Source organism: Salmo trutta, chromosome 16, assembly GCF_901001165.1.
Source record: "Salmo trutta chromosome 16, fSalTru1.1, whole genome shotgun sequence".
Lineage (NCBI taxonomy): Eukaryota > Metazoa > Chordata > Actinopteri > Salmoniformes > Salmonidae > Salmo > Salmo trutta.
Window position 1 is genome coordinate 48,697,326 of NC_042972.1, and position 22,550 is coordinate 48,719,875.

The 22,550-nt window shown below is 42.6% G+C and overlaps 1 protein-coding gene across 1 annotated transcript in view; it reads right to left on the bottom strand.

Annotated features, from left to right (window-relative positions):
* mmel1 (membrane metallo-endopeptidase-like 1) overlaps nt 1–22,550 on the bottom strand; it is a 47,858-nt gene that overhangs the window by 21,448 nt on the left and 3,860 nt on the right. The window contains exons 2-18 of the mRNA XM_029694723.1: nt 20,423–20,712; nt 19,864–19,908; nt 19,342–19,401; nt 19,018–19,179; nt 18,339–18,419; nt 18,061–18,156; nt 15,912–16,030; nt 15,733–15,798; nt 15,512–15,646; nt 15,163–15,252; nt 9,733–9,869; nt 9,421–9,514; nt 9,183–9,311; nt 8,909–9,007; nt 8,721–8,804; nt 8,509–8,612; nt 8,229–8,287 (exon numbers count right to left, since the gene is read on the bottom strand). Of these exons, the coding sequence (XP_029550583.1) occupies nt 8,229–8,287; nt 8,509–8,612; nt 8,721–8,804; nt 8,909–9,007; nt 9,183–9,311; nt 9,421–9,514; nt 9,733–9,869; nt 15,163–15,252; nt 15,512–15,646; nt 15,733–15,798; nt 15,912–16,030; nt 18,061–18,156; nt 18,339–18,419; nt 19,018–19,179; nt 19,342–19,401; nt 19,864–19,908; nt 20,423–20,579 (1,717 nt within the window). The 5' untranslated portion in view covers nt 20,580–20,712. The remainder of the gene's footprint in view (nt 1–8,228; nt 8,288–8,508; nt 8,613–8,720; nt 8,805–8,908; nt 9,008–9,182; nt 9,312–9,420; nt 9,515–9,732; nt 9,870–15,162; nt 15,253–15,511; nt 15,647–15,732; nt 15,799–15,911; nt 16,031–18,060; nt 18,157–18,338; nt 18,420–19,017; nt 19,180–19,341; nt 19,402–19,863; nt 19,909–20,422; nt 20,713–22,550) is intronic.

The window sequence follows — 22,550 nt, forward strand, 5'->3', positions numbered from 1 at the left end:
ACAAAACTCATATGGCAGGCAAAAACCTGAGAAAACCTGAGAGAAAAAAATAATTTTGTGGCTGTACTATTTTTTTTGTGTCATTGTTTATTAGATACCACAGTGAGAAAGGATTCATTTCGCAACTCCTACGGCTTCCACTAGATGTCAGCGATCTTTATAAAGTTGTTTGAAGCGTCTATGATTAACAGAGAGCAAATTAGAATGCAGGGAAGTTGACGTCCCTGGGATGTCGTCACTTCCATTATTGCCTGCACCTGCGCAATTATGAGACGCGAGACATTTTTCAAAAACGTTTTTCTATACACAGGTGAGGTTGGGTTGAAACATTACTGATGTTTCACGTTAAAAATGGCTCTAAAGATTGATGCTAAACAACGTTTGACATGTTTGAACGAACGTAAATAGATTATTTTTTTTAACTTTTTTAACTTTTTGCCGTGACTTCACACCCCCCCGCGCTACTTTTTAGTAGCCACCGAAGCGCTAACAACATGGAACAACTTGGAGTTATTTGGACATCAATTATGAACTTTGTCAAAAGAAACCACATTTGTTGTGGTCCTGGGATTCCTGGAAGTGCCAATGGATGAAGATAATCAAAGGTAAGGGATTATTGACAATAGTATTATTGATATTACATGGTTACAAGATGATGCTAACCTATATAGCCTAGCCTATTGTTCTTAGCACAGCACCCGGTTTATTGCAACTTGTGATTTCCCAGTAAAGTTATTTTGAAATCTGGCAATACAGTAGCATTTACGAAATGTTAAACTATAATTATTTGAATGACAATATTATAATTTACCAATGTTTTCGAATAGTAATTTTGTAAATTGTAACGTTGTTCACCGGAAGCATTTCAGAGAAGAAAAAAATCTGAATTTCACCGCTACTGTAAAATGCTGTTTTTGGATATAAATATGATGGAACAAAAAATGCATGTATTGTATAACATAATGTCCTAGGAGTGTCATCTGATGGAGATTGTCAAAGGTTGGTGCATAATTTTAGCTGGTTTCTGCTTTTGGTGACGCCTGACCTTGAATTGAAAATGGATGTTTGCACTTTTGTGGCTATGTACTGTCCTAACATAATCTAACTTTATGCTTTTGCCGTAAAGCCTCTTTGAAAATCGAACAATGTGGTTAGATTAAGGAGATGTTTATCTTTTAAATGGTGTAAAATAGTTGATTGTTTGAGAAATTGAAATTATTAGATTTTTGATGTTTTGAATTTCCAGCCTTGCTAGCAATCCCGTCTCAGGGTTCATTGCTACCCCGTATCCCCAAAACTATAGTTTTGGCAAGTCGGTTTTGTGCATGACACAAGTCATTTTTCCAACAATTGTTTAAAGTATCACAATTCCAGTGGGTCAGAAGTTTACATACACTAAGTTGACTGTGCCTTTAAACAGTTGGAAAATTCCAGAAAATTATGTCATGCTTTAGAAACTTCTGATAGGCTAATTGACATCCTTTGAGTCAATTGGAGGTGTACCTGTGGATGTATTTCAAGGCCTACCTTCAAACTCAATGCCTCTTTGTTTGACATCATGGGAAAATCAAAAGAAATCAGCCAAGACCTCAGAAAACAAATTGTAGACCTCCACAAGTATGGTACAACCCTGGGAGCAATTTCCAAACGCCTGAAGGTACCATGTTCATCTGTACAAACAATAGTACGCAAGTATAAACACCATGGGACCACGCAGCCGTCATACCCCTCAGGAGGAGACGCGTTCTGTCTCCTAGAGATGAATGTACTTTGTTGCGAAAAGTGCAAATCAATCCCAGAACAACAGCAAAGGACCTTGTGAAGATGCTGGAGGAAACAGGTACAAAAGTATCTATATCCACAGTAAAACAAGTCCTATATCAACACAACTTGAAAGGCCACTCAGCAAGGAAGAAGCCACTGCTCCAAAACCGCCATAAAAAAGCCAGACTACGGTTTGCAACTGCAAATTGGGACAAAGATTGTACTTTTTGGAGAAATGTCCTAAGGTCTAATGAAACAAAAATAGAACTGTTTCGCCATAATGACCACCGTTATGTTTGGAGGAAAAGGGGGGAGGCTTGGAAGCCGAAGAACACCATCCCATGTTGTTGGGGTGCTTTGCTGCAGGAGGAACTGGTGCACTTCACAAAATAGATGGCATCATGAGGTAAGAAAATTATGTGGATATATTGAAGCAAGACATCAGTCAGGAAGTTAAAGCTTGGTCGCAAATGGGTCTTCCAAATGGACAATGACCCCAAGCATACTTCCAAAGTTGTGGCAAAATGGATTAAGGACAAAAAGTCAAGGTATTGGAGTGGCCATCACAAAGCCCTGACCTCAATCCCATAGAAAATTTGTAGGCAGAACTGAAAAAGCATGTGCACGCAAGAAGGCCTACAAACCTGACTCAGTTACACCAGCTTTGTCAGGAGGAATGGGCCAAAATTCACCCAACTTATTGTGGGAAGCTTGTGGAAGGCAAGTGGAAGTTAAATAATTTAAAAGGCAATGCTACCAAATACTAATTGAGTGTATGTAAACTTCTGACCCACTGGGAATGTGATGAAAGAAATAGAAGATGAAATAAATCATTCTCTCTACTATTATTCTGACATTTCACATTCTTAAAATAAAGTGGTGATCCTAACTGACCTAGGACAGGGAATTGTTACTAGGATTAAAGGTCAGGAATTGGGAAAAACTGAGTTTAAAAGTATTTGGCTAAGGTGTATGTAAACGTCTGACTTCAACTGTATTCACATCACCAAATAATTGATTAAAACACAGTTTTACAATTAAGGTCTACAGTAGCCTCAACAGCACTCTGTAGGGTAGCGCCATGGTATAGCCAGAGGACAGCTAGTTTCCGTCCTCCTCTGGGTACATTGACTACAATTTGAAATCTAGGAGGCTCATGGTTTTCACCCCGTTCCATGGACTTACACAGTTATTATGACAACTTCCAGTGGATGTCCTCCAACCTATCAGAACTCTTGCAGCATGAATTGACATGTTGTCCACCCAATCAAAGGGTCAGAGAATTAATCTAGTACTGAAAGCATAAACTACAGCTAGCAAGCACTACAGTGCTTAACATGTGGTGAGTAGTTGACTCAAAGAGAGAAAGGCAATAGTTGTACAGTTTTGAACAAATGAAATTCTTTAAAAATGAAGAAGCAAGAGAGAGACCCAGAGAGATAGCTATATTTTGTTGTATTTTTTGTTCACTTTCACTTTCACTTAGCTAGCGAATGCAGCTTGCTAGTTTAGCCTACTCAAACACCTGGCTCAAAAAGATAGGGATGCTATGTTAGCTAGCTGGCTATGGCTATCCAACACTGGAATTCTTCCAAGTCAAGGTAAGCTTTTGGTTTTATTGATTTATTGACACCGGACCTGCCGGTGTAACTGCTAAACTACTTGCTGACTGTACACTGTACTGCATGATTGTTGCGGGGTTTACTAACGCGTTAGTTCTAGTAGCTACGGCACTGTAGGTAGGCTGTGTGTAGCAGTTAGCGGTTATGATATGAAGGGTTGGGTTAGAAAGGTTTTTTCACTTGGTCACAGATAGCTGATGTGTTGTGCACTGATGTCCACAAGTGAAGAAAAAAGGTGAGAGGAGGAGAGGGCGTAGATGAGAGAAAGAATTCTACAACGAGCAAAATGATCATGCTGTTTGTGTGTGGCTGCTGTAAAAGTGAACTATGTTTGTGTGTGGCTGCTGTGACAGTGAACTATGTTTGTGTGTGGCTGCTGTGACAGTGAACTATGTTTGTGTGTGGCTGCTGTGAAAGTGAACTATGTTTGTATGTGGCTGCTGTGACAGTGAACTATGTTTGTGTGTGGCTGCTGTGACAGTGAACTATGTTTGTGTGTGGCTGCTGTGACAGTGAACTATGTTTGTATGTAGCTGCTGTGAAAGTGAACTGTTTGTATGTGGCTGCTGTGAAAGTGAACTATGTGTGTGATCAGGGGTGTATTCATTCCGCCGATTCTGTCGATAAACGTTTCTTAAACGTAAACAAACGGTACAAAATGGGAATAAACATACCTAAATTTTTCCAATAGAAACTTTGTTTGCAACTGTTGGGACTAATGATTACACCCTAGATCAGCTAGATGCAGGCAAGACTGTGTAAGGTGGTATTGAATGTGTCACTGTCTGTCACCTTGATTACTTCAATTTTTGTCTTGACCTGTGCACATACGTTGTAAACTTTTCATAGGCTAGGTTGTAGCAACCTCAGGATGGGTACAGGGAAAGTTTGAGTATCATGTAGCAACCTAAACCTATCGATGTTACATTGAGCTGGGTGAACGGAATATGAATGACAGTCATCCAATACGCTATAATAGAAATAAGGCCATGCTCATAAAAACGCTCCTCCTTCCTCTTAAAGGTCACCGACCGCAGCTGATATAGCATCATACTGTCCTTTCACATTAACACCTTAAATTAGCTGTAATAGTATGATATTCATGTTATCACATGTTGACATTTTGACTCCCCATGTTGTCACATTTATTTCACATTAATTTGACATGAGATCATGTTTTCACATGAGCTAACACATTGTCACATGTGTAGTTTTATGTTATCACATGTTGCTTCACATGTTGTCACGTTATCACATCAACCTCATATTAAATCACATGAGATCACGTGTTCACATGTCAAATTCATGTGTTTTTTCCTTAATAAGGGAGAGCACCCGGGCATGCAGCAGAGCAGGCTCATACAGACCAGCACTCATATCAGAGCCAAACCATATAGTCACCGGGTGGTCTGTCTGTCAGCTCCCGTTAAAAGTCCAAATATGCTTCACCGAAGGGTGAGGTTTCCTCCAGATGTGATGAGTTCTCCAGAGAGAACAGTCTATGACTAAGGTGACTGGAGTCTTTGACAATATTTTGGGCCTTCCTCTGACATGCCTAGTATATAGGTCCTGGATGGCAGGAAGCTTGGCCCCAGTGATGTACTGGGCCACATGCACTACCCTCTGTAGAGCCTTACGGTCAGATGCCAAGCAGTTGCCATACCTGGCGGTGATGTAACCGGTCAGGACGCTCTCAATGGTGCAGCTGTAAAACTTTGAGGATCTGAGGACCCATGCCAAATCTTTTTAGTTTCCTGAGGGGGAATAGGCATTGTCGTGCTCTCTTCATGACTTTCTTGGTGTGTTTGGACCATGATAGTTTGTTTGTGATGTGGACACCAAGGAACTTGAAACTCTCGACCCACTCCACTACAGCTCAGTCGATGTGAATGGAGGCGTGTTCGGCCCTCTATTTCCTGTCGTCCATCTCCTTTGTCTTGCTCACGTTGAGGGAGAGGTTGTTGTCCTGGCACCACACTGCCAGGTCTCTGACCTCCTCCCTATAGGCTGTCTCATTGTTGTTGGTGGTCAGGCCTACCACTGTTGTGTCGTCAGCAAACTTAATGATGGTGTTGGAGTCATGCTTGCCCACGCAGTCGTGGGTAAACATGGCGTAAAGGAGGGGACTAAGCACACACCCCTGAGGGGCCCCCGTGTTGATCAGCATAGCAGATGTGTTGTTGCCTACCCTTACCACCTGGGGCAGGCCCGTCAGGAAGTCCAGGATCCAGTTGCAGAGGGAGGTGTTTAGTCCCAGGGTCCTTAGCTTAGTGATGAGCTTTGTTGGCACTATGGTGTTGAACGCTGAGCTGTAGTCAAATAACAGCCTTCTCACATAGGTGTTCCTTTTGTCCAGGTGAGAAAAAGCAGTGTGGAGTGCAATTGATATTGCGTCATTGGAGGATCTCTTGGGGCGTTATGAAAATTTGAGTGGGTGTTGATGTGAGCCATGACCAGTGCTACGGGGCGGTAATCATTTAGGCAGGTTACCGTCGCTTTCTTGGGCACAGGGACTATGGTGGTCTGTTAGAAACATGTAGGTATTACAGAGGTTGAAAATGTCAGTGAAGACACTTGCCAGTTGGTCTGCGCATGCTCTGAGCACACATCTTGGTGATCTGTCTGGCCCCACGGCCTTGTGAATATTGACCTATTTAAAGGTCTTGCTTACATCGGCTACGGAGAGCGTGATCACACGGTCATCCGGAACAGCTGGTGCTCTCATGCATGCTTCAGTGTTGCTGGCCTTGAAGTGAGCATAAAAGGCATTTAGCCCATCTGGTAGGCTTGCGTCACTGGGCAGCTCGTGGCTGGGATTCCCTTTGTAGTCCATAATAGTTTGCAAGCCCTGCCACTTCCAACAAACGTCAGAGCTGGTGTAGTAGGATTCAATCTTAGTCCTGTATTGAAGCTTTGCCTGTTTGATGGTTCGTCTGAGGGCATAGCGGGATTTCTTATCAGCTTCGGGATTAGTGTCCCGCTCCTTGAAAGCGGCAGCTCTAGTCTTTAGCTCTGTGCGGATGTTGACTGTAAACCATGGCTTCTGGTTGGGATATGTACGTATGGTCACTGTGGGGACGACATTGTCGATGCACTTATTGATGAAGCCGGTGACTGAGGTGGTCGTATAGTCCTCAATGCCATTGGATGAATCCCAGAACATATTCCAGTCTGTGCTAGCAAAACAGTCCTGTAGCATGGCATCCGGGTCATCTGACCACTTCCGCATTGAGCGAGTCACTTGTACTTAGTTTTTGCTTATAAGCAGGAATCAGGAGGATAGAATTATGGTCAGATTTTCCAAATGGTGGGCGAGGGAGAGCTTTATACGCGTCTCGTCTCTGTGTGTGGAGTAAAGGTGGTCTACAGTTTTTTTCCCTCTGGTTGCACAAGTGACATGCTGGTAGAAATGAGGTAAAATGGATTTCAGTTTCCCTGCATTAAAGTCCCCGGCCACTAGGAGCGTCGCTTCTGGATGAGCATTTTCTTGTTTGCTTATGGCCTTATACAGCTCATTGAGTGCGGTCTTAGTGCCAGTATCGGTTTGTGGTGCTAAATAGACGGCTTCAAAAAGTATAGATGAAAACTCTATTGGTAGATAGTGTGGTCTACAGATTATCATGAGGTACACTACCTCAGGCGAGCAATACCTTGAGACTACCTTAATATTAGACATATGTGACATATTGACAAATAGACACACCCCCACCCCTCGTCTTACCGGATGTAGCTGTTCTGTCCTGCCGATGCACAGGAAACCCAGCCAACTGTATATTATCCGGGTCATCATTCAGCCACAACTCGGTGAAACATAATATATTACAGTTTTTAATGTCCCGTTGGTAGGATAGTCTCCAACTGAGCTCATCCAATTTATTCTCCAGTGATTGCACATTGGCCAGTAGAATGGATGATAGAGGCGGGTTACCCACTCCCTGACAAATTCTCACAAGGCACCCTGGTCTGCGCCCCCTGTATCTCCTTATTTTCTTCATGCGAATGACGAGGATTTGCCCCTTGTCCAGGAGCGTCAGACTCATTTAAGAAAAAATATTTGTCCAGTTCGAGGTGAGTACTCGCTGTTCTGATATCCAGAAGCTCTTTTCGGTCATAAGAGATGGAACTATCAACATTATGGACAAAATAAGTTACAAACAATGTGAAAAAAACACACAAAATAGCACAATTGGTTAAGCGCTCTTTCAAGTTGGCTTTTGATCATTGCTAAGACAGCCATTTTCAGGTCTTGCCATAGATTTTCAAGCGGTAAAAATTGCAACTTGGTCACTCAGGAACATTCACTGTCTTCTTGGTAATTAACTCCAGTGTAGATTTGGCCTTGTGTTTTAGTTATTGTTCTGCTGAAAGGTGAATTCATCTCCCAGTCTCTGGTGGAAAGCAGACTGAAGCAGGTTTTCTTATAGGATTTTGCCTGTGCATAGCTCCATTCCGTTTCTTTTTTATCCTGAAAAACTCCCCAGTCCTTAATGATTGCAAACATACCCATAACATGATGCAGCCACCATTATGCTTGAAAATATGGGGAGTGGTACTCAGTAATGTGTTGTATTGGATTTGTATTGGATTTGCCCCAAACATAACAAAAAGTGATTTGCTTTGCCACGTTTTGCAGTATTGCTTTAGTGCCTTGTTGCAAACAGGATGCATGTTTTTGTTTTTAATCTCTACATGCTTCTGAATTCATCAAATAATTATGGTGTCTTCAGAACTTGTTTATTTTTCTAGTAAGGAATTTTTCTTTAAGTCATGATTGGCTGACGATAGCTAAGTTTGGATGGGTGACAAAAGTTGCAGCCATTGTGTTGGCTGTTGTCATCTTACCTATCTGGTTTCTGTTTGGCGAGTAGAAAGCATTGACAACAGCAGCGCCAATGATCCACCTAGTAAAAAAAAAACTATTAGAATAAAGATCCCATCACTTGAGAGGGAATGTGTGCCCCGTGTTCACGTCCCACTGGGCACACACTGGTTGAATCAACGTTGTTTCTACATAATTACAATGAAATGGTGTTGAACCAACGTGGAATAGACGTTGAATTGACGTCTGTGCCCAGTGGGGGGGTGAGTCTACAGTATGTGAGGCTAAATGGATGTATCTTACATGTCTGGGTCGACTGGCTCTCTCAGCTTCTTCAAAGTCTTGTGTGCTTCAGCCTGCAAGTTCTCAAGGACGTTCTCAAAGTAGTTCTCCTCACTGAAGTTCAGCTGCAGAGAGAGACCAGATCATCAGAAACAATATAGACAACAAATTCTACATCCATTTCTCTTTGAACAGGAAGATGTATCACAGTACTTTGGCCAGGTCACACATACATGGGCATACTCCTGGTCAAGCTTCAGATTGTTCTCTTCCAGAATGTGGTCAGGATAGCCAATATGCTCCTTAATGGCCATGGCCTGAGAACATAGAGCAGTAGAACAGTCAGCTGGTAAGTTCTTTGTTTTACACATTCAAAATGCTGATGTACATGGTGTGTTTGTTTGCACCGCTTTGTTTGTACCTTCTCTCTTGCCTTCTCCTTAGACTGGTCATCCATCCAGTTCAGCTCCTCAAGTGTCTCCACGTACGCTTCCTGGATCTTACTGATGAGGTCACTGACCTGTCCACACAAAGAGTTAATAAATCAACATATACACACCCGTAACAACTCACATGGACACAAATGGGCACTCATGTTAAAAGTACAGCCTAAACTGCTTTAGCGACAGTGATATAATAAGCCGGAGAGGGATTGTCACTGTTTTGCCTGCGTCTCGTCAACAGGAGTGACTCACCATGCGTTTACTCTCACCAGCAAAGGTCTCTCGCACATACAGAGCACCCACTGCGTTCTCCATACTGCCCTGGACGTAACGCACACAGTCTCTCCACCGTGCCTCTTCCACGGTGGTCCCGTACAGCGCCTGACACACACACAGACCGTCTAATTTGCCACATGTTTACACATGAATTTGCTTTTCAATGTGCTTGTTTCGAAGTGTGCTCCTAAGTGTGCTCATATATCTGTCTCACCTTTCTATAGTGTGCCCTGGCATCTTTGAAGCGGCGACTCAGGCTGCTGACTCTCTCCATGACGAGCTGCCAGGTAAGGTAGTTCTGCATGGTTCTGGAGGAGAGAAACATGGACATATTTCACCAATAATGTCCCTCAATCGCTCAAGCAATGTATCTACATGACACACACAGCCCAAGATGGTGTAACCACCTTGGCTCGCATGATAATTCACAGTAGATACTATACTGATAGAAGCACATTTGAACCATGGGCTTCTCATGATCCTACCATTGTTCTACATTAACAGCTGCCATTGGGCAGAGTCTGACCTGACAGTGTGTTTGGAGAGCACGTCGTTCATCTTCTCCAGGTAGGGAGAGCTGTAGACCACCACCTCCTCCTCTCGCTGTAGGTCCACAGCCACGCTGGACAACACTCCACGCACAAACCTTGTCCAGTTGAAACCCTGTCAGAAATGTATATTTGTTGCTATTATTATCAGGCTGAGCCTTCTTCTGCAAGCTACAAGTACATACAGTGCATTCGGGAAGTATTCAGACCCCTTGACTTGTTAGTTACGCTACAGCCTTATTCTAAAACGGATTGAATTGTTTTTTCCCCTCATCAATCTTCACACAATACCCTATAATGACAAAGCAAAAATAGTTTTTTTTAAATGTATAAATAAACTGAAATATCACATTTACATACAGATGAAGTCGGAAGTTTACATACACCTTAGCCAAATACATTTAAACTCAGTTTTTCACAATTCCTGACATTTAATCCTAGTAAACATTCCCTGTTTTAGGTCAGTTAGGATCACCACTTTATTTTAGGAATGTGAAATGTCAGAATAATAGTAGAGAGAAATATTTATTTCAGCTTTTATTTCTTTCATCACATTCCCAGTGGGTCAGAAGTATACAGTCGTGGCCAAACGTTTTGAGAATGACACAAATATACATTTTCACTAAGTTTGCTGCTTCATTGTCTTTAGATATTTTTGTCAGGTGTTACTATGGAATACTGAAGTATAATTACAAGCATTTCATAAGTGTCAAATGCTTTTATTGACAATTACATGAAGTTGATGCAAAGAGTCAACATTTGCAGTGTTGACCCTTCTTTTTCAAGACCTCTGCAATCCACCCTGGCATGCTGTCAATTAACTTCTGGGTCACATCCTGACTGATGGCAGCCCATTATTGGATAATCAATGCTTGGAGTTTGTCAGAATTTGTGGGTTTTTGTTTGTCCACCCGCCTCTTGAGAATTGATCACAAGTTCTCAATGGGATTAAGGTCTGGGGAGTTTCCTGGCCATGGACCCAAAATATTGATGTTTTGTTCCCTGAGCCACTTAGTTATCACTTTTTCCTTATGACAAGGTGCTCTATCAAGCTGGAAAAGGCATTGTTCATCACCAAACTGTTCCTGGATGGTTGGGAGAAGTTTCTCTCGGAGGATGTGTTGGTACCATTCTTTATTCATGTCTGTGTTCTTAGGCAAAATTGTGAGTGAGCCCACTCCCTTGGCTGAGAAGCAACCCCACACATGAATGGTCTCAGGATGCTTTACTGTTGGCATGAAACAGGACTGATGGTAGCGCTCACCTTGTCTTCTCCGGACAAGCTTTTTTCTGGGTGCCCCAAACAATTGGAAAGGGGATTCATCAGAGAAAATGACTTTACCCCAGTCCTAAGCAGTCCAATCCCTGTACCTTTTGCAGAATATCAGTCTGTCCCTGATGTTTTTCCTGGAGAGAAGTGGCTTCTTTGCTGCCCTTCTTGACACCAGGCCATCCTCCAAAAGTCTTCGCCTCACTGTGCGTGCAGATGCACTCACACCTGCCTGCTGCCATTCCTGAGCAAGCTCTGTACTGGTGGTGCCCCAATCCCGCAGCTGAATCAACTTTAGGAGAAGGTCCTGGCGCTTGCTGGACTTTCTTGGGCGCCCTGAAGCCTTCTTCACAACAATTGAACCGCTCTCCTTGATGTTCTTGATGATCCGATAAATGGTTGATTCAGGTGCAGTCTTACAGGCAGCAATATCCTTGCCTGTGAAGCCCTTTTTGTGCAAAGCAATGATGACGGCACGTGTTTCCTTGCAGGTAACCATGGTTGACAGAGGAAGAACAATGATTCCAAGCACCACCCTCCTTTTGAAGCTTCCAGTCTGTTATTGTTATTGGAACTCAATCAGCATGACAGAGTGATCTCCAGCCTTGTCCTCGTCAACACTCACACCTGTGTTAACGAGAGAATCACTGACATGATGTCAGCTGGTCCTTTTGTGGCAGGGCTGAAATGCAATGGAAAAGTTTTTGGGGGATTCAGTTCATTTGCATGGCAAAGAGGGACTTTGCAATTAATTGCAATTCATCTGATCACTCTTCATAACATTCTGGAGTATATGCAAATTGCCATCATACAAACTGAGGCAGCAGACTCTGTGAAAATTAATTTTTGTGTCATTCTCAAAACTTTTGGCCACGACTGTACATACACTCAATTAGTAATTGGTAGCATTGCCTTTAAAATTGTCTAACTTGGGTCAAATTGTTTCGGGGAGCCTTCCACAAGCTTCCCACAATAAGTTGTGTGAATTTTGGCCCATTCCTCCTGACAAAGCTGGTGTAACTGAGTCAGATTTGTAGGCCTCCTTGCTCACACACGCTTTTTCAGTTCTGTCCACAAATTTTCTGTAGGATTGAGGTCAGGGCTTTGTGATTACCACTCCAATACCTTGACTTTGTTGTCCTTAAGCCATTTTGCCACAACTTTGGAAGTATGCTTGGGGTCATTGTCCATTTGGAAGACCCATTTGCGACCAAGCTTTAACTTCCTGACTGATGTCTTGAGATGTTGCATCAATATATCCACTTAATTTTCCTTCCTCATTTTGTATTTATTTAACTAGGCATGCCAGTTAAGAACAAATTCTTATTTTCAATGATGGCCTAGGAACAGTGGGTTAACTGCCTTGTTCAGGGGCAGAACGACAGATTTGTACCTTGTCAGCTCTGGGATTCGATCTTGCAACCTTATGGTTACTGGTCCAACGCTCTAACCACTAGGCTACCTGCCGCCCCGGCACACGGGGCGGCCCAGCATCTTCAAGGTTAGGGTAGGGTTATGGCCGGGGTAGGCCGTCACTGTAAAATAATCAAAAGGAGGAGGCTTGCAAGCCTCTTGATGCCATCTATTTTGTGAAGTGCACCAGTCCCTCCTGCAGCAAAGCACCCCCACAACATGATGCTGCCACCCCCGTGCTTCACGGTTGGGATGGTGTTCTTCGGCTTGCAAGCTTTGTCCTCCAAACATAACGATGGTCATTATGCCCAAACAGTTCTATTTTTGTTTCATCAGACCAGAGGACATTTTTCCAGAAAGTACGATCTTTGTCCCCATGTGCAGTTGCAAACCATAGTATGGCTTTGGTTTGACGGCTGCGTGGTCCCATGGTGTTTATACTTGCGTGCTATTGTTTGTACAGATGAATGTGGTTCCTTCAGGCGTTTGGAAATTGCTCCCAAGGATCAATCAGACTTGTGGAGGTCTACCCTTTTTTTCTGAGGTCTTGGCTGCTTTCTTTTGATTTTCCCATGATATCAAGCAAAGAGGCACTGAGTTTGAAGGTAGGCCTTGACATACATCCACAGATACACCTCCAATTGACTCAAATTAGGTTAATTAGCCTATCAGAAGCTTCTAAAGCCATGACATCATTTTCAGGAACTTTCCAACTGTTTAAAGGCACAGTCAACTTAGTGTATGTAAACTTGTGACCCACTGGAATTGTGATACAGTGAATTATAAGTGTAATAATCAGTCTGTAAACAATTGTTGGAAAAATTACTTGTGTCATGCACACAGTAGATGTCCTAACCAACTTGCCAAAACTATAGTTTGCTAACAAGAAATTTGTGGAGTGGTTGAAAAACTAGTTTTAATCACGCCAACCTAAATGTATGTAAACTTCCGACTTCAACTGTAATTATTCAGACCCTTTACTTAAAAAAATGTTTGGAACCTATATTTAACTATGCAAGTCAGTTAGGGAAAGAGAATGGGGGATACCTAGTCAGTTGTCCAACTGAATGTATTCAACTGAAATGTGTCTGCAGTTAAGAACACATTCTTATTTAACAGTGACGGCCTACCCCGGCAAAACCCTCCCCTAACCTGGAAGACGCTGGGCCAATTGTGTGCCGCCCTATGGGACACCCGATCATGGCCTGTTGTGATACAGCCTGGGATTGAACCAGGGTCTGTAGTGATGCCTCTAGGACTGAGATGCAGGGCCTGAGACCGCTGCACCACTCAGGAGTATGCAGTACTTTGTTGAAGCAGCTTTGGCAGCGATTACAGCCTTGAGTCTTCTTGGGCATGACGCTACAAGCTTGGCACACCTGTATTTAGGGAGTTTCTCCCATTCTTCTCTGAAGATCCTCTCAAGCTCTGTCAGGTTGGATGGGGAACTTCGCTGCACAGTTATTTTCAGGTCTCTCCAAAGATGTTTGATCGGGTTTAAGACCAGGCTCTGGCTGGGCCATTCAAGGACATTGCGGTGTCTTAGGGTCGTTGTCCTGTTGGAACGGTGAACCTTCGCCCCAGTCTGAGGTCCTGTGCGCTCCGGAGCAGGTTTTCATCAAGGATCTCTCTGTACTTTGCTCCGTTCATCTTTCCCTCAATCCTGACTAGACTCCCAGTCCCTGCCACTGCAAAACATCCCAATAGCATGATGCTGTCACCACCATACTTCACCGTAGGGATGGTGCCAGGTTTCATCCAGATGTGAGGCTTGGCTTTCAGGCCACAGAGTACAATCTTGGTTTCATCAGACCAGATAATCTTGTTTCTCATGGTCTGAGTCCTTTTGGTGCCTTCTGGCAAACTCAAAGCTAAGGGGTGGCTTCCTTCTGGCCACTCTACCATAAAGGCCTGATTGGTGGAGTGCTGCAGAGATGGTTGTCCTTCTAGAAGGTTCTCGCATCTCCACAGAGGAACTCTTGAGCTCTGTCAGAGTGATCATCGGGTTCTTGGTCACCTCCCTGACCAAGGCCCTTCTTCTCCGATTGCTCAGTTTGGCCGGACGGCCAGCTCTAGGAAGAGTCTTGGTGGTTCCAAACATCTTCCATTTAAGAAAGATGGAGGCCACAGTAATCTTGGGGACCTTCAATGCTGCAGAATTTCTTTGGTACCCTTCCCCAGATCTGTGCCTCGACACAATCCGGTCACGGAGCTCTATGGACAATTCCTTTGACCTCATGGCTTGGTTTTTGCTCTGACATGCACTGTCAACTGTGGGACCTTATATAGACAGGTGTGTGCCTTTCCAAATCATGTCCAATAGATTGAATTTACCACAGGCTGACTACAATCAAGTTGTAGAAACATCTCAAGGATGATCTATGGAAACAGGATGCACCTGAGCTCAATTTCGAGTCTCATAGCAAAGGGTCTGAATACTTATGTAAATAAGGTATTTCTGTTTTTTATTTTGTATAAATTTGCAAACATTTCTAAAAACCTGTTTTTGCTTTGTCATTATGGGGTATTGTGTGTAGATTGATGAGGGAAAACAATAATTTAATCAATTTTAGAACAAGGCTGTAACGTAACAAAATGTGGAAAAAGGGAAGGGGTCTAAATACTTTCAGAATGCACTGTACATATAGTACAGTGTACTATAAATAAACAAAGCCATCAGACTCAAGTCTCATCCACTTGAAATCACTGGAGTGGAAGCACTTACGTTGAGATTAAAGGACTCCTGCAGCTTACTAAGGGTCATCTTATTGTAGAGAATCGTGACATCCTGACGTTCCTCTGCAGGGGATGTGGCCTATGACACGACAGCACAGAAAGTATAGGTGTACAGTAATGTCTGATGTATTATAATTTGAGGTGACAAACTGTATTTAGCAGTAATATTGATCTATTCATGATATTCATCAAGTTTTTAACATGAGGACAACATAAAGTAGAGTGTAGTTGATTTCATGAGTCTCTATTAGATGTTTCTTGCTGTAGACTAATTCATTGAAGTCTCTTTTTCATTTCTGTCACAGCTCTGGTTCCTATTGTGGCAGGTTGGCACTCACATTGGCAATATCTGTCTCTAGATCCAGCACCTGCACCATTTCCTCCACCACACGGTCATCTTCCTGGGTCAAGTTCCTGTCCTCGCGGGCAATCCTCGCCATGGAAACCATGTACTGCAAGTAGGCCTCTCGCACCTAAAGAGCCATACGACACAAAACTGCAAAGTTGACCTGCAATGACATCAATATAACATTATTAAACACGCTGTTGATGAAAGTACCCTTTTGTAGTTTCCATCGTTGAAGTAATAATCTCTGGATGGCATTCCCAGTGCTGGCTGGTCAATCTGTAAAATATAAACAGACATGTCAGCTTTCTATCACCAAATCAGTATTGGTGAAGATTGACAAATAAAACAGTGAACTTTGGGAACATTGTGTATTCAGACACTGTCCTTACGTAGATAATGTGGCGCCGGGAATCGCGGTCATCCGTCCACACATACATGTCCAGAATAACCTTTTTGTGGTAACGAGAGTTGAGGGTGGCTAGAGTGTCCTCCAGGCTCCAGGCCTGTTCTGAGATAATAACGTGAAAAAATTATACACAAGGCCATTTAATATAACATTAATCATCTGGCTTGCAGAGAGTACACTGACTACCTCTCACAGAGCCAAGTACACAGAGCCTTCAGAAAGTATTCATATCCCTTGATTTATTCCACATTTTGTTGTGTTACAGACGGAATTCAAAATGGCTAAAATAAATAACAATTCTCACCCATCTACACACAATACCCCATAATGACAAAGTGAAAACATGTTTTTAGAAATGTTTACACTTTTTTTGTATTAAATATCTCATTTCCATAAGTATTCACACCCCTGAGTCAATACTTTGTAGAAGCACCTTTGGCAGCAATTAAAGATGTGTCTTTCTGGGTAAGTCTATAAGAGCTTTCCATACCTGGATTGTGCAACATTTACTCATTATTCTTTTCAAAATCATTGCTAGACAATCATTTTCAAGTCTTGTCATAGATTTTCAAGTAGATTTAAGTCAAAACTGTAACTCGGCACTCAGGAACATTCACTGTCTTCTTGGTAAGTAACTCCAGTGTAGATTTGGCCTTGTGTTTTAGGTTATTGTCCTGCTGAAAGGTGAATTCATCTCCCAGTGTCTGGTGGAAAGCAGACTGAACCAGGTTTTCTCTACGATTTTGCGTGTGCTTAGCTCCATTCCGTTTACTTTTTATCATGAAAAACTCCCCCAGTCCTTAACGATTTCAAGCACACCCATAAAATGATGCAGACGCCACTATGCTTGAAAATATGGAGAGTGGTTCTCAATTTTGTGTTGTATTGGACTTGCCCCAAACACTATACTTTGTATTCAGGACCAAAAGTTAATTGCATTGCCACATTTTGTTGAGTTGTTGTAAACAGGATGCATGTTTTGGAATATTTTAATTCTTTACAGGCTTCCTTTTCACTCTGTTAATTAGGTTAGTATTGTGGAATAACTTCAATGTTGTTGATCCATCCTCCGTTTTTTCTCCTATCACAGCCATTAAACTATGTAACTTTTTTACACTCACCATTGGCCTCATGGTGAAATCCCTGAGCGGTTTCCTTCTTCTCCGGCAACTGAGTTAGGAAGAACACCTGTAACTTTGTAGTGACTGGGTGTATTGATACACCATCCAAAGTCTAATTAATAATTTGACTATGCTCAAAGGGATATTCAATGTCTGCTTTTTATATTTTTACCCATCTACCAACAGGTGCCCTTCTTTGCAAGGCATTGGAAAACCTCCCTGGGCTTTGTGGTTGAATCTGTTTGAAATTCACTGCTCAACTGAGGGACCTTACAGATACTTGTATGTGTGGGTTACAGAGATGAGGTAGTCATTCCAAAATCATGTTAAACACTATATTATTGCACACAGAGTAAGTCCATGCAACCTATTATGTGACTTGTTAAGCAAATTTTTACTCCTGAACTTATTTAGGCTTGTCATAACAAAGGGGTTGAATACTTATTAACTCAAGACATTTCAGCTTTTCATATTTTATTAATTTGTTCAATTGCATTTATGGGGTACTGTTTGTAGATCAGTGACACAAAGTCTACATTTAATCAATGTTAAATTCAGGCTGTAACACAACAAAATGTTCAAAACGTCAAGGAGTGTGAATACTTTCTGAAGCCACAGCGCTGTAGATGGCCACTGCCGCACAATTTACAGTCATATATCTGTTTGTGAAAACGCACCAGATGCACTTACGCGTGGTTAATTTTGTTTGAGCCACCGTCGTTGATTACATTTAATTATACCGGCGGCAGTCAGGGGGTTTGGCGCAGAGCACAGTGGTCTATTTTAAGAATCGGTCACAGTCCTGATTGAGGACTGCTCTGCTGTTCTGCTGCCCACTCAACCCCTCACAACACCTGAGAGCCGGGAGGAGGGGCAGGCTGGACGAGCATGTCACACGTCACTCACACTCATATCACTCATCATTTCAGCTGGTGTGTGTGTGTGTGTGTGTGTGTGTGTGTGTGTGTGTGTGTGTGTGTGTGTGTGTGTGTGTGTGTGCGTTATCAGTACCTGTAGCGCTGTTCCAGTCCTCTGAGGCAACAGGCCAATCTCCTATGCTGTCGATGAGACGCACGAGAGGCTTGGAGTCGAGCTGCTCTATCAGAGCTACAGCAGACAACACAGACAACACAGTGACACCTTTATGAACGCACTATGCGTCAATCTTACATACTTACTGTTGATTAATACTACAGAGTATGCAGCTAATTCTGACGAGACCAAAGAGCTGTAACAGTGTTAACTGCTGTCGAGTTGGTATGAGTTTAGACGTGAGAAATCCTACTCACTCTCATTCATGCAGGAGCTGTAGAGAGTTTTGGCCTTCTTGAAGGCATCACGGTCCTGATCACTCTCAGTCTCAAAAACTCCTGTGAGAAGATAACCGACAGCATCGCAAAGATTGACCTAATTTTATCCATTGATTTTATCTAACACAGCAAGTTGATGATAACACAGTGTAATCCTGCATACAAGACAGTAGCTGACCATGGATCACTTTTATCACATAATGGCTGACCCTGAGGTTACTATGGAAACATGTTGCTGACTGACCTTTAAAGGCCCATTGTTTTCCTGTGTTTTATATATATAGATATATGTCCACACTATGAGGTTATGATCATGCCTTTTTGGTGTAAGAGCTGTTTGAAAAGACCACCTGAAATTTCAGCCTGTTTTGGTGGGATGGAGTTTTGGCCTTCCATGGTGACATCCCCATGCGGTAAATTAGTTAATAGACCAATAAGAAAGAGAGTTTCAAACCTCTCTGCCAATAACAGCTCATTTTCAGTTTTCCCCTCCACACTCAGACCACTCCTAGCAATATTGTTGCTTGAAATATCGCCTTTTGTTATTTTTGTTTCTTTTTGACCATTTAAATTGAAAACAATCACAGGAAGATACTTCAGTGTTACCCAGAAATGATTTGACATTGAGATAAAAAAAAAAAAAATGGCTGAACTGGACCTTTAAGCACGATCTCCAGCTTGTCTCTGAGGATGTCGAAGACGCTGTGGCGGGAGCTGGTCTCTGGGATGACATGGCGCTCCAGCCAGCCCCCACAGGCATACTGGTAGAAGTTCTGACACGCCTCCACTGTTGCATCCATGTTCTGCAGAAGACGAGCAGCTGTGGGGCCACAGTCAGATGAGGAGTCAAGAGAGGGGAATATGGGACTACATAGCAGTTAAGGGAAACTTGTGACGCAGTTGTCTGTGATGTTGACATAATATTGAGTGATGAGTTTGTTTTGGGAGGAAGAACAACCCCGTATGAAGGCGGAATGCTCACCTGCAGTAACACACTCAGGAGTTGTGCAAACATTGCTGGGGCCAGAACGATACTGCTGCCCTGAAAACATGACACAGTGAATGGATATAAGAGGAACTTTTAATAGAAAACAACTATCGTCATTCCTGGCAAAGAGTATGAATTTATTAACAGCCGCATTAAGGACCCTTTAGATTTCTTTGGCAAAGTCATGGCTTGATACTGTCTGTCTGTCTGGTCTCTCTGAAATGGCTGTGTCAGCGATGACTATTCTCTCACTTTTGTCAGAGGGAATTAGAAAGGAAACATCCTCTGGCCAGTTTACATCGTAGCGTATCCTATAACATGGATATAATCACATATTTCAACTCAAGTCCCGTGTAGCTCAGTTGGTAGAGCATGGTGTTTGCAACGCCAGGGTTGTGGGTTCGTATTCCCATGGGGGACCAGTACGGAGAAAGAAATGTATGAAATGTATGCATTCACTACTGTAAGTCGCTCTGGATAAGAGCATCTGCTAAATGACTAAAATGTAAGACTCACCCTCAGTGACTGAGCTCCTTGACACACCAGATCTATTAGATTGCTCTGCATTGGAGAGAAAATAAATGCGGAAAATGCTTGATCAGAGCACTTACTGTTACAATAGGCTGGAATGCTTTTCCCACCTCAATAATGGACATTTTATTCTGATTAGAAAATTGGTCGCCTATTTATCCCTCAATATACTTTACAAAACACTCTGGGATAGTTGTCACAAGATGCTCATAAAGTTTTTCAAATACTGCTTGGCTTTGTGCTTTCCAACAAGAGGAATCATAACATGAAAACCTGATAAATATCACAGTAAGATGTGAGTGTAATTAGTGGAGGTCCAATTCTATTTGTATTTCTACTGCTCAATGCCCAATGCCCAACTATAGTCAAACCATATGACCTCCACAAGTTGACATACCCGTTAAAATGTAAATTGCATTACTATTAGTGGAGAAAATCAGAGGGTCACAGACCAATTCAGGACATTACGCACTTTACTTTACAAATGGCATGACATTTAGCAATTGATTAGGGGAATAGTCCTCGGTCATTGGGTTGAGCCTACCTCTCAAAGCCGAAGTGTAGAGGACTATCAGTCCAGTTAGGGCACAGCTGACCAGCAACAACAGCACAGACAGCCCGATCTCCACAACAGTCCAACGGCGCTTCACTGGTTTGGTTGATTTTTCCATGATATCCATTTGGCTTTCGGATTTTCCCATTCTCACCTCTCCGGGCTCTCTGGAAAATTAGCGTGCAGAGTAACGGAGACGGGGTACAGGCAGAGAGCCTGCGTACCCGTTTGTGAGTGGGCTGTGTAAAGTGATGCAGTGCTTTGCCAGTCTTCCAAGTGACCTAAACCGAGTGAGAGAAAACATAGTTGAACCTTCAACTTATCTCTTCTTCGTATGAAAATGTGTCTCCTTTCTACGATAAAGCTTATTTATAGGCTAATAGCCTAATGAATCACACCCTTCCATTGGGCCTGCTGCGCAACTGGAAATAATTATTTTAGTGTCCGATTTGACCATGTCGTTCCCTTGACTGCTTCGGTGATATGACACCGCTGACAACGATGCGCAGAACAAATTGTGAGCTCGGCTTTGCCACTTCGCTATTTGGAGAAAATTCTTAGTTTGGGACATAATATTTGCTCATTTGACTTTGGATATGTTTTTAGCCTTACAAGTGGTCATATTAGGCGTAATGTTAGATATAACGTGGGTTTCTTCACCCACTCATATCTTAAATAATTTTGAATTAAATTATGCATTTGTGCTTTTAGTACGAAAAAATATGTGTAGGCCTAACTCAATAGGGGTAATGTGGCCCTTCATAATTCTACAGCTGGCTGTACACCTCCAGCACAATATTTCCTACTCATCATAATGTTTTATCTGAACACAATATTGCAAATGAGCATTTCTGGGGAACAAATCCCAATGACTCATACCTTTCAGCATCACTTTGCATCTTTTCACTCATCAACACCTGTTCCTCCTCCCATACCAGCCTGTTGCACACTTTCTCTAGCTGTTCTTCTGTTAGGAGTGACAGGAGGCAGGGCTCTAAATCAGAGGTTCATGTCGCGGTGCCCCATTAGCTTCTCCTGATGAATACTCATGGGCACGTCTGGCACGGCTGTTGGAGGTTGGAGGAGCTGCAGGTCTTTACTGCCCATCTCGAATGTATTCGCAAAAGCTCCCTGTCTCAATGTCAGAGCTACATATCTCTGTAGTCAACAAGACCAGGTTGCTATGGTAGGCCTATATCCGAGCCAAAATCTGCTTTCACCCCTCAGATAGACTATGCAATGAATTCCTTATTTTGATAATTAGATATTGCAAATTTGATATCTAATAGTGATATGATTGCACTGTCATCTTCAGTTTTCTTACTAAGGGTTGTGGTCATTTATGTATTAAATTCCGTTGATATATGCTGAACAAAAATATAAATGCAACATGCAACAATTTCATTGATTTTACTGAGTTACATTTCAGCTGAGGAAATCCGTCAATTTAAATAAATTCATTAGGCCCTAATTTATGGATATCACATGACTGGGAATACAGATATGCATCTGTTGGTCACAGATACCTTAAAAACATGGGCCTCGCAATGAGCCTCAGGATCTCGTCACAGTATTTTTGTGCATTCAAATTGCCATCGATAAAATGCAATTGTGTTTGTTGTCCGTAGCTTATGCCTGTCCATACCATAACCCCACCGCCACCATGCGGCACTCTGTTCACAACGTTGACATCAGCAAATTGCTAGCCCACACGATGCCATACATGTCCTGCGGTTGTGAAGACGGTGAGGACGCCTGGACATACTGTCAAATTCTCAAACACAACATGGAAAGCGGCATATGGTAGAGAAATTAACATTAAATTCTCTGGCAACAGCTCTGGTGGGCATTCCAATTGCACACCCCCTCAAAACTTGAGACATCTGTGGCATTGTGTTATGTGACAAATCTACACATTTTATAGTGGCCTTTTATTGTCCCCAGTACAAGATGCACCTGTGTACTCAAAGCATGCGCGGACCAACTGTCAAGTGTCTTCAATGACATTTTCAACCTCTCCCTGACCGAGTCTGTAATACATGTTTCAAGCAGACCACCATAGTCCCTGTGCCCAAGGAAGCGACGGTAACCTGCCTAAATGATTACTGCCCCGTGGCAC